We start from the raw sequence: 11,691 nt of genomic DNA on the forward strand, positions 1-11,691 counted from the left end.
AATGGACATGGTTTTTAATATCTTATTTTGGGAACATGTGTCATACGAGCAAGTGCATTGGAGGCGGATTTGATATTCCACTCGTATTACTTTGTTAACTTGGAGACACACTATTAATGCAAACAACCTTTACATACAAACTCGCTCTGTCAGAGCTGCTTCAGTCAAAGAGGTGAGGCTTTTCCATACTGTGATGGTGGACATAGAGCACTCAGAATATACAGGAAAGGAGTTACTTCTCTGGGTAGGGTTGCTACATTTTATATACTGCAGTACAAGAAAGTGGTACATTTATACATAGCTACACATTTACCTGGGCATTTAGGCAGGCCGCAGTTTCCAATTTGGGTTTCTGTTAGTGCGGCTGTACAGCTGATATTATTGGCTGGCGTAACACAACTTCTGCTTCTTTCCACGCTTCCCTTTTGGCCTTCACCACAGGTGGTTGTGCATACTGCAGCACCCCACTGGCTCCACTCGCCAACGCCGTCGTCGCCTAGTGGTTGGAATAAACAAATCGTGTCATTGTTTCGTGCATTGCCTCTATATTTCTCTTGACAATATTTCTATCATTTCTATACCGATGAATGAACATTAGAAAGTCAGTACAAAAGGCTTAATCTGACAAACATAACATATATGATCAATATAAGGAATGTGAATTTCTTCTTAAGGTTTGTCATACTCTCGCTATCTTTAGTTTAAATACTCCTGGTATCTTTACGACAGTCGCTCTACACGTCCAGAAGTCATGCGTATTTTAACTGCTGCTAGTTGTAACAGACACATATCCAACACCCATATGGGAGTGCATAAGATTGGGTGTGATCATACAACTCTTAAGATGTCATCTGATCTTTGTGGTTCGACATATGACCAGAAAGGCAAAGTTTCGTTTTCCAATAATTAAACTGAAAGTTGTACATGTACACTACAGAAGTATAAACTGAATGACAAATTGGCCCTCACATACCACTACATGGAGGGACATTGCAGTGTGTCTGACTGCTTTCAATCAGTGGACCTGTGCAGTTCTTGCCACCGGCTTCTGGAGCAGGGTTGTTACAATCCCTACGTCTGCTCTGATTTGTCATGGCATCTACTCCACATGTGAGAGGGCAGGGTACGATTGACCACGATGTCCAGTTTGACAGCCCTCCATCAACTGCAAAGTATCAACATGGTCAACACAGTGATATGCTAGCAATCCATATATTATCAAAAACAAATGTGACAATTGTGTAGCAAATGCTGATATTATGTTCATCCGACTATTTGCTGCGGATTGTGAAATAAGGGATGTTTCTGTTTTGCACGTAGAAAAAGAAACCAGTGTTGTTTATTCACTACCATTCGTTTTGGTGCTGCCCATGTCTCACCTGTACAGTGTGCGTCAAATATAGCAAAGTAATGATCTATCTGATGCCTTTAGAAATTAATCCATAATGTTATCAGGATATTCCATGTATTTCAAAATGTAGTTAATGAAAACAGTTGGCGATTGATTTACAGCATAAAATGGACATGGTTTTTAATATCTTATTTTGGGAACATGTGTCATACGAGCAAGTGCATTGGAGGCGGATTTGATATTCCACTCGTATTACTTTGTTAACTTGGAGACACACTATTAATGCAAACAACCTTTACATACAAACTCGCTCTGTCAGAGCTGCTTCAGTCAAAGAGGTGAGGCTTTTCCATACTGTGATGGTGGACATAGAGCACTCAGAATATACAGGAAAGGAGTTACTTCTCTGGGTAGGGTTGCTACATTTTATATACTGCAGTACAAGAAAGTGGTACATTTATACATAGCTACGCATTTACCTGGGCATTTAGGCAGGCCGCAGTTTCCCATTTGGGTTTCTGTTAGTGCGGCTGTACAGCTGATATTATTGGCTGGCGTAACACAACTTCTGCTTCTTTCCACGCTTCCCTTTTGGCCTTCACCACAGGTGGTTGTGCATACTGCAGCACTCCACTGGCTCCACTCGCCAACGCCGTCGTCGCCTAGTGGTTGGAATAAACAAATCGTGTCATTGTTTCGTGCATTGCCTCTATATTTCTCTTGACAATATTTCTATCATTTCTATACCGATGAATGAACATTAGAAAGTCAGTACAAAAGGCTTAATCTGACAAACATAACATATATGATCAATATAAGGAATGTGAATTTCTTCTTAAGGTTTGTCATACTCTTGCTTTCTTTAGTTTAAATACTCCTGGTATCTTTACGACAGTCGCTCTACACGTCCAGAAGTTATGCGTATTTTAACTGCTGCTAGTTGTAACAGACACATATCCAACACCCATATGGGAGTGCATAAGATTGGGTGTGATCATACAACTTTTAAGATGTCATCTGATCTTTGTGGTTCGACATATGACCAGAAAGGCAAAGTTTCGTCCTCCAATAATTAAACTGAAAGTTGTACATGTACACTACAGAAGTATAAACTGAATGACAAATTGGCCCTCACATACCACTACATGGAGGGACATTGCAGTGTGTCTGACTGCTTTCAATCAGTGGACCTGTGCAGTTCTTGCCACCGGCTTCCGGAGCGGGGTTGTTACAATCCCTACGTCTGCTCTGATTTGTCATGGCATCTACTCCACATGTGAGAGGGCAGGGTACGATTGACCACGATGTCCAGTTTGACAGCCCTCCATCAACTGCAAAGTGTCAACATGGTCAACACAGTGATATGCTAGCAATCCATATATTATCAAAAACAAATGTGACAATTGTGTAGCAAATGCTGATATTATGTTCATCCGACTATTTGCTGCGGATTGTGAAATAAGGGATGTTTCTGTTTTGCACGTAGAAAAAGAAACCAGTCTTGTTTATTCACTACCATTCGTTTTGGTGCTGCCCATGTCTCACCTGTACAGTGTGCGTCAAATATAGCAAAGTGATGATCTATCTGATGCCTTTAGAAATTAATCCATAATGTTATCAGGATATTCCATGTATTTCAACATGTAGTTAATGAAAACAGTTGGCGATTGATTTACAGCATAAAATGGACATGGTTTTTAATATCTTATTTTGGGAACATGAGTCATACGAGCAAGTGCATTGGAGGCGGATTTGATATTCCACTCGTATTACTTTGTTAACTTGGAGACACACTATTAATGCAAACAACCTTTACATACAAACTCGCTCTGTCAGAGCTGCTTCAGTCAAAGAGGTGAGGCTTTTCCATACTGTGATGGTGGACATAGAGCACTCAGAATATACAGGAAAGGAGTTACTTCTCTGGGTAGGGTTGCTACATTTTATATACTGCAGTACAAGAAAGTGGTACATTTATACATAGCTACACATTTACCTGGGCATTTAGGCAGGCCGCAGTTTCCCATTTGGGTTTCTGTTAGTGCGGCTGTACAGCTGATATTATTGGCTGGCGTAACACAACTTCTGCTTCTTTCCACGCTTCCCTTTTGGCCTTCACCACAGGTGGTTGTGCATACTGCAGCACTCCACTGGCTCCACTCGCCAACGCCGTCGTCGCCTAGTGGTTGGAATAAACAAATTGTGTCATTGTTTCGTGCATTGCCTCTATATTTCTCTTGACAATATTTCTATCATTTCTATACCGATGAATGAACATTAGAAAGTCAGTACAAAAGGCTTAATCTGACAAACATAACATATATGATCAATATAAGGAATGTGAATTTCTTCTTAAGGTTTGTCATACTCTTGCTTTTTTTAGTTTAAATACTCCTGGTATCTTTACGACAGTCGCTCTACACGTCCAGAAGTTATGCGTATTTTAACTGCTGCTAGTTGTAACAGACACATATCCAACACCCATATGGGAGTGCATAAGATTGGGTGTGATCATACAACTTTTAAGATGTCATCTGATCTTTGTGGTTCGACATATGACCAGAAAGGCAAAGTTTCGTCCTCCAATAATTAAACTGAAAGTTGTACATGTACACTACAGAAGTATAAACTGAATGACAAATTGGCCCTCACATACCACTACATGGAGGGACATTGCAGTGTGTCTGACTGCTTTCAATCAGTGGACCTGTGCAGTTCTTGCCACCGGCTTCCGGAGCGGGGTTGTTACAATCCCTACGTCTGCTCTGATTTGTCATGGCATCTACTCCACATGTGAGAGGGCAGGGTACGATTGACCACGATGTCCAGTTTGACAGCCCTCCATCAACTGCAAAGTGTCAACATGGTCAACACAGTGATATGCTAGCAATCCATATATTATCAAAAACAAATGTGACAATTGTGTAGCAAATGCTGATATTATGTTCATCCGACTATTTGCTGCGGATTGTGAAATAAGGGATGTTTCTGTTTTGCACGTAGAAAAAGAAACCAGTCTTGTTTATTCACTACCATTCGTTTTGGTGCTGCCCATGTCTCACCTGTACAGTGTGCGTCAAATATAGCAAAGTGATGATCTATCTGATGCCTTTAGAAATTAATCCATAATGTTATCAGGATATTCCATGTATTTCAAAATGTAGTTAATGAAAACAGTTGGCGATTGATTTACAGCATAAAATGGACATGGTTTTTAATATCTTATTTTGGGAACATGTGTCATACGAGCAAGTGCATTGGAGGCGGATTTGATATTCCACTCGTATTACTTTGTTAACTTGGAGACACACTATTAATGCCAACAACCTTTACATACAAACTCGCTCTGTCAGAGCTGCTTCAGTCAAAGAGGTGAGGCTTTTCCATGCTGTAATGGTGGACATAGAGCACTCAGAATATACAGGAAAGGAGTTACTTCTCTGGGTAGGGTTGCTACATTTTATATAATGCAGTACAAGAAAGTGGTACATTTATACATAGCTACACATTTACCTGGGCATTTAGGCAGGCCGCAGTTTCCTATTTGGGTTTCTGTTAGTGCGGCTGTACAGCTGATATTATTGGCTGGCGTAACACAACTTCTGCTTCTTTCCACGCTTCCCTTTTGGCCTTCACCACAGGTGGTTGTGCATACTGCAGCACTCCACTGGCTCCACTCGCCAACGCCGTCGTTGCCTGGTGGTTGGAATAAACAAATCGTGTCATTGTTTCGTGCATTGCCTCTATATTTCTCTTGACAATATTTCTATCATTTCTATACCGATGAATGAACATTAGAAAGTCAGTACAAAAGGCTTAATCTGACAAACATAACATATATGATCAATATAAGGAATGTGAATTTCTTCTTAAGGTTTGTCATACTCTTGCTTTTTTTAGTTTAAATACTCCTGGTATCTTTACGACAGTCGCTCTACACGTCCAGAAGTTATGCGTATTTTAACTGCTGCTAGTTGTAACAGACACATATCCAACACCCATATGGGAGTGCATAAGATTGGGTGTGATCATACAACTCTTAAGATGTCATCTGATCTTTGTGGTTCGACATATGACCAGAAAGGCAAAGTTTCGTTTTCCAATAATTAAACTGAAAGTTGTACATGCACACTACAGAAGTATAAACTGAATGACAAATTGGCCTTCACATACCACTACATGGAGGGACATTGCAGTGTGTCTGACTGCTTTCAATCAGTGGACCTGTGCAGTTCTTGCCACCGGCTTCCGGAGCGGGGTTGTTACAATCCCTACGTCTGCTCTGATTTGTCATGGCATCTACTCCACATGTGAGAGGGCAGGGTACGATTGACCACGATGTCCAGTTTGACAGCCCTCCATCAACTGCAAAGTATCAACATGGTCAACACAGTGATATGCTAGCAATCCATATATTATCAAAAACAAATGTGACAATTGTGTAGCAAATGCTGATATTATGTTCATCCGACTATTTGCTGCGGATTGTGAAATAAGGGATGTTTCTGTTTTGCACGTAGAAAAAGAAACCAGTGTTGTTTATTCACTACCATTCGTTTTGGTGCTGCCCATGTCTCACCTGTACAGTGTGCGTCAAATATAGCAAAGTGATGATCTATCTGATGCCTTTAGAAATTAATCCATAATGTTATCAGGATATTCCATGTATTTCAAAATGTAGTTAATGAAAACAGTTGGCGATTGATTTACAGCATAAAATGGACATGGTTTTTAATATCTTATTTTGGGAACATGAGTCATACGAGCAAGTGCATTGGAGGCGGATTTGATATTCCACTCGTATTACTTTGTTAACTTGGAGACACACTATTAATGCAAACAACCTTTACATACAAACTCGCTCTGTCAGAGCTGCTTCAGTCAAAGAGGTGAGGCTTTTCCATACTGTGATGGTGGACATAGAGCACTCAGAATATACAGGAAAGGAGTTACTTCTCTGGGTAGAGTTGTTACATTTTATATACTGCAGTACAAGAAGGTGGTACATTTATACATAGCTACACATTTACCTGGGCATTTAGGCAGGCCGCAGTTTCCCATTTGGGTTTCTGTTAGTGCGGCCGTACAGCTGATGTTATTGGCTGGCGTAACACAACTTCTGCTTCTTTCCACGCTTCCCTTTTGGCCTTCACCACAGGTGGTTGTGCATACTGCAGCACTCCACTGGCTCCACTCGCCAACGCCGTCGTCGCCTAGTGGTTGGAATAAACAAATCGTGTCATTGTTTCGTGCATTGCCTCTATATTTCTCTTGACAATATTTCTATCATTTCTATACCGATGAATGAACATTAGAAAGTCAGTACAAAAGGCTTAATCTGACAAACATAACATATATGATCAATATAAGGAATGTGAATTTCTTCTTAAGGTTTGTCATACTCTTGCTTTCTTTAGTTTAAATACTCCTGGTATCTTTACAACAGTCGCTCTACACGTCCAGAAGTTATGCGTATTTTAACTGCTGCTAGTTGTAACAGACACATATCCAACACCCATATGGGAGTGCATAAGATTGGGTGTGATCATACAACTCTTAAGATGTCATCTGATCTTTGTGGTTCGACATATGACCAGAAAGGCAAAGTTTCGTCCTCCAATAATTAAACTGATAGTTGTACATGTACACTACAGAAGTATAAACTGAATGACAAATTGGCCTTCACATACCACTACATGGAGGGACATTGCAGTGTGTCTGACTGCTTTCAATCAGTGGACCTGTGCAGTTCTTGCCACCGGCTTCCGGAGCGGGGTTGTTACAATCCCTACGTCTGCTCTGATTTGTCATGGCATCTACTCCACATGTGAGAGGGCAGGGTACGATTGACCACGATGTCCAGTTTGAGAGCCCTCCATCAACTGCAAAGTATCAACATGGTCAACACAGTGATATGCTAGCAATCCATATATTATCAAAAACAAATGTGACAATTGTGTAGCAAATGCTGATATTATGTTCATCCGACTATTTGCTGCGGATTGTGAAATAAGGGATGTTTCTGTTTTGCACGTAGAAAAAGAAACCAGTCTTGTTTATTCACTACCATTCGTTTTGGTGCTGCCCATGTCTCACCTGTACAGTGTGCGTCAAATATAGCAAAGTGATGATCTATCTGATGCCTTTAGAAATTAATCCATAATGTTATCAGGATATTCCATGTATTTCAAAATGTAGTTAATGAAAACAGTTGGCGATTGATTTACAGCATAAAATGGACATGGTTTTTAATATCTTATTTTGGGAACATGTGTCATACGAGCAAGTGCATTGGAGGCGGATTTGATATTCCACTCGTATTACTTTGTTAACTTGGAGACACACTATTAATGCCAACAACCTTTACATACAAACTCGCTCTGTCAGAGCTGCTTCAGTCAAAGAGGTGAGGCTTTTCCATGCTGTAATGGTGGACATAGAGCACTCAGAATATACAGGAAAGGAGTTACTTCTCTGGGTAGGGTTGCTACATTTTATATAATGCAGTACAAGAAAGTGGTACATTTATACATAGCTACACATTTACCTGGGCATTTAGGCAGGCCGCAGTTTCCTATTTGGGTTTCTGTTAGTGCGGCTGTACAGCTGATATTATTGGCTGGCGTAACACAACTTCTGCTTCTTTCCACGCTTCCCTTTTGGCCTTCACCACAGGTGGTTGTGCATACTGCAGCACTCCACTGGCTCCACTCGCCAACGCCGTCGTTGCCTGGTGGTTGGAATAAACAAATCGTGTCATTGTTTCGTGCATTGCCTCTATATTTCTCTTGACAATATTTCTATCATTTCTATACCGATGAATGAACATTAGAAAGTCAGTACAAAAGGCTTAATCTGACAAACATAACATATATGATCAATATAAGGAATGTGAATTTCTTCTTAAGGTTTGTCATACTCTTGCTTTTTTTAGTTTAAATACTCCTGGTATCTTTACGACAGTCGCTCTACACGTCCAGAAGTTATGCGTATTTTAACTGCTGCTAGTTGTAACAGACACATATCCAACACCCATATGGGAGTGCATAAGATTGGGTGTGATCATACAACTCTTAAGATGTCATCTGATCTTTGTGGTTCGACATATGACCAGAAAGGCAAAGTTTCGTTTTCCAATAATTAAACTGAAAGTTGTACATGCACACTACAGAAGTATAAACTGAATGACAAATTGGCCTTCACATACCACTACATGGAGGGACATTGCAGTGTGTCTGACTGCTTTCAATCAGTGGACCTGTGCAGTTCTTGCCACCGGCTTCCGGAGCGGGGTTGTTACAATCCCTACGTCTGCTCTGATTTGTCATGGCATCTACTCCACATGTGAGAGGGCAGGGTACGATTGACCACGATGTCCAGTTTGACAGCCCTCCATCAACTGCAAAGTATCAACATGGTCAACACAGTGATATGCTAGCAATCCATATATTATCAAAAACAAATGTGACAATTGTGTAGCAAATGCTGATATTATGTTCATCCGACTATTTGCTGCGGATTGTGAAATAAGGGATGTTTCTGTTTTGCACGTAGAAAAAGAAACCAGTGTTGTTTATTCACTACCATTCGTTTTGGTGCTGCCCATGTCTCACCTGTACAGTGTGCGTCAAATATAGCAAAGTGATGATCTATCTGATGCCTTTAGAAATTAATCCATAATGTTATCAGGATATTCCATGTATTTCAAAATGTAGTTAATGAAAACAGTTGGCGATTGATTTACAGCATAAAATGGACATGGTTTTTAATATCTTATTTTGGGAACGTGTCATACGAGCAAGTGCATTGGAGGCGGATTTGATATTCCACTCGTATTACTTTGTTAACTTGGAGACACACTATTAATGCCAACAACCTTTACATACAAACTCGCTCTGTCAGAGCTGCTTCAGTCAAAGAGGTGAGGCTTTTCCATACTGTGATGGTGGACATAGAGCACTCAGAATATACAGGAAAGGAGTTACTTCTCTGGGTAGAGTTGTTACATTTTATATACTGCAGTACAAGAAGGTGGTACATTTATACATAGCTACACATTTACCTGGGCATTTAGGCAGGCCGCAGTTTCCCATTTGGGTTTCTGTTAGTGCGGCCGTACAGCTGATGTTATTGGCTGGCGTAACACAACTTCTGCTTCTTTCCACGCTTCCCTTTTGGCCTTCACCACAGGTGGTTGTGCATACTGCAGCACTCCACTGGCTCCACTCGCCAACGCCGTCGTCGCCTAGTGGTTGGAATAAACAAATCGTGTCATTGTTTCGTGCATTGCCTCTATATTTCTCTTGACAATATTTCTATCATTTCTATACCGATGAATGAACATTAGAGAGTCAGTACAAAAGGCTTAATCTGACAAACATAACATATATGATCAATATAAGGAATGTGAATTTCTTCTTAAGGTTTGTCATACTCTTGCTTTCTTTAGTTTAAATACTCCTGGTATCTTTACGACAGTCGCTCTACACGTCCAGAAGTTATGCGTATTTTAACTGCTGCTAGTTGTAACAGACACATATCCAACACCCATATGGGAGTGCATAAGATTGGGTGTGATCATACAACTCTTAAGATGTCATCTGATCTTTGTGGTTCGACATATGACCAGAAAGGCAAAGTTTCGTCCTCCAATAATTAAACACAAAGTTGTACATGTACACTACAGAAGTATAAACTGAATGATAAATTGGCCCTCACATACCACTACATGGAGGGACATTGCAGTGTGTCTGACTGCTTTCCATCAGTGGACCTGTGCAGTTCTTGCCACCGGCTTCCGGAGCGGGATTGACACAATCCCTACGTCTGCTCTGATTTGTCATGGCATCTACTCCACATGTGAGAGGGCAGGGTACGATTGACCACGATGTCCAGTTTGACAGCCCTCCATCAACTGCAAAGTATCAACATGGTCAACACAGTGATATGCTAGCAATACATATATTATGACTAATAAATGTTACAATTGTGTAGCAAATGCTGATGTTATGTTCATCCGACTATTTGCTGCCTATTGTGAAATCGGGAAAGGTTCAGTTTGTGCCAAGAAAAAGAAACCGAGGAGAGGGATTTGGTATTCTTTGTTTACTTTCAGAGATGTACATAGTTTGCTCTCGTCATCGAATTACGTAGGCTCCTCACATTGGAAGGGAAGTTAATAAGCAGAGTGACTTTTTATGTCATTGACGGCTACTACCAGTATTCCAGAATATGATTATTGTTTTCGCGAACATCTGGTGTCATCACTGATTTACAGTAACCCATTGATATAATTTGCACCACTTCATTGCCTTGTATGCCAGGTGAAATCTGTTTTCGCAGAAAATCGAGACTGATTAATGTCTGATGTTGATTTTTATATTCAATTTTTGGCATTAAATATTAGCTGTAGGGGCACATTTTCAGATAGGGTCAGTTTATTTTCATTTTCAACATCCATTTTTCAACATGATTATCTTTTCAACTTAATTCATGAGGCGTGAGGATTTATTTCCGCTTCAATTAGTGTCGCATTTTAAAGCACGTGAGTCGAAGCATGCAAATAAATGTATGTGTCAAGTCATTTGTCATACGGTTGTTTTCAAAGCTGCAGCTGCAGCTGTACTTCACATAAAAAATGCCTACTGGTAACAGCAACTATAACTTCAATCAAGAGCAACTTTTACTCTCAATTTTGACCAGATGTGATTCAATTGCCGTCTCACCCTGGTGCCATCATGTCTTAGCCTTCCTCGTTCTTTCCTATGTTCCACTTTGTCCCTACATCTTTCCCTCCCGCAAGTGCCTACCACAATTTCGACCAACAAATTATCTAATAACCGGACATTCATGTGTACACGTCAACTAAACGTCCGACACAAAGAGACGTTTTGTGGTTTCTTATTGCAATATCAGCACGTTCCATACACCTTCGTCCTTCAGCGTTCATTTCCTTAAACATTTTTGAAGGTGCTCTACTAAAGTTGATTTTACTGTGAATACACAGAACTAGAAATGTGATTAATACCAAATGTGTGTGTATGTTTGCTTGTTCTTTTTTGTTCAACGCCGCAATCTGTACCACTCCAGCTACATAACGGCTGGTGGTAAAGAATCCAATGATTTATATTTTTAGCATCAAGCCACGCCGTCGTGGTACGATGACAGGCAGTCAGCCAAGTTACCGAGCCTGACCACCTGATCTATTCTATCTGTCTGTAGGCTGTCAAAACATCGATGCATTCACACGCACGTGTTTGTCTGAAAAGACTTTTCTATTTTGAGATGTATAATGGAATAAGAATCAAGCATTATTCAGTGTCATGTTAAAATTTAGTTAT

The 11,691-nt window shown here is 40.4% G+C and overlaps 2 protein-coding genes across 2 annotated transcripts in view; both read right to left on the bottom strand.

The window, feature by feature from the left end:
* Positions 1 to 5,037, bottom strand: part of LOC124120098 — an 81,371-nt gene extending 76,334 nt beyond the window's left edge. Inside the window, exons 1-7 of the mRNA XM_048385956.1 lie at positions 4,865 to 5,037; positions 4,008 to 4,199; positions 3,348 to 3,530; positions 2,491 to 2,682; positions 1,831 to 2,013; positions 974 to 1,165; positions 314 to 496 (exon numbers count right to left, since the gene is read on the bottom strand). Of these exons, the coding sequence (XP_048241913.1) occupies positions 314 to 496; positions 974 to 1,165; positions 1,831 to 2,013; positions 2,491 to 2,682; positions 3,348 to 3,530; positions 4,008 to 4,128 (1,054 nt within the window). The 5' untranslated portion in view covers positions 4,129 to 4,199; positions 4,865 to 5,037. The remainder of the gene's footprint in view (positions 1 to 313; positions 497 to 973; positions 1,166 to 1,830; positions 2,014 to 2,490; positions 2,683 to 3,347; positions 3,531 to 4,007; positions 4,200 to 4,864) is intronic.
* Positions 5,038 to 5,516: 479 nt separating this feature from the next.
* LOC125374699 (coadhesin-like) lies at positions 5,517 to 10,194 on the bottom strand. Its single transcript, XM_048385957.1, has 6 exons — positions 10,074 to 10,194; positions 9,414 to 9,596; positions 8,559 to 8,750; positions 7,042 to 7,233; positions 6,382 to 6,564; positions 5,517 to 5,716 (listed from the first exon to the last, which is right to left on the bottom strand). Exons 1-6 carry the CDS (start codon positions 10,192 to 10,194, stop codon positions 5,517 to 5,519), a joined length of 1,071 nt encoding a protein of 356 aa, XP_048241914.1.
* Between the last annotated feature and the right edge of the window lie 1,497 nt (positions 10,195 to 11,691).

This window comes from Haliotis rufescens, unplaced genomic scaffold (assembly GCF_023055435.1).
Source record: "Haliotis rufescens isolate VD_foot unplaced genomic scaffold, xgHalRufe1.0.p SCAF_6, whole genome shotgun sequence".
In the NCBI taxonomy this organism is placed as follows: domain Eukaryota; kingdom Metazoa; phylum Mollusca; class Gastropoda; order Lepetellida; family Haliotidae; genus Haliotis; species Haliotis rufescens.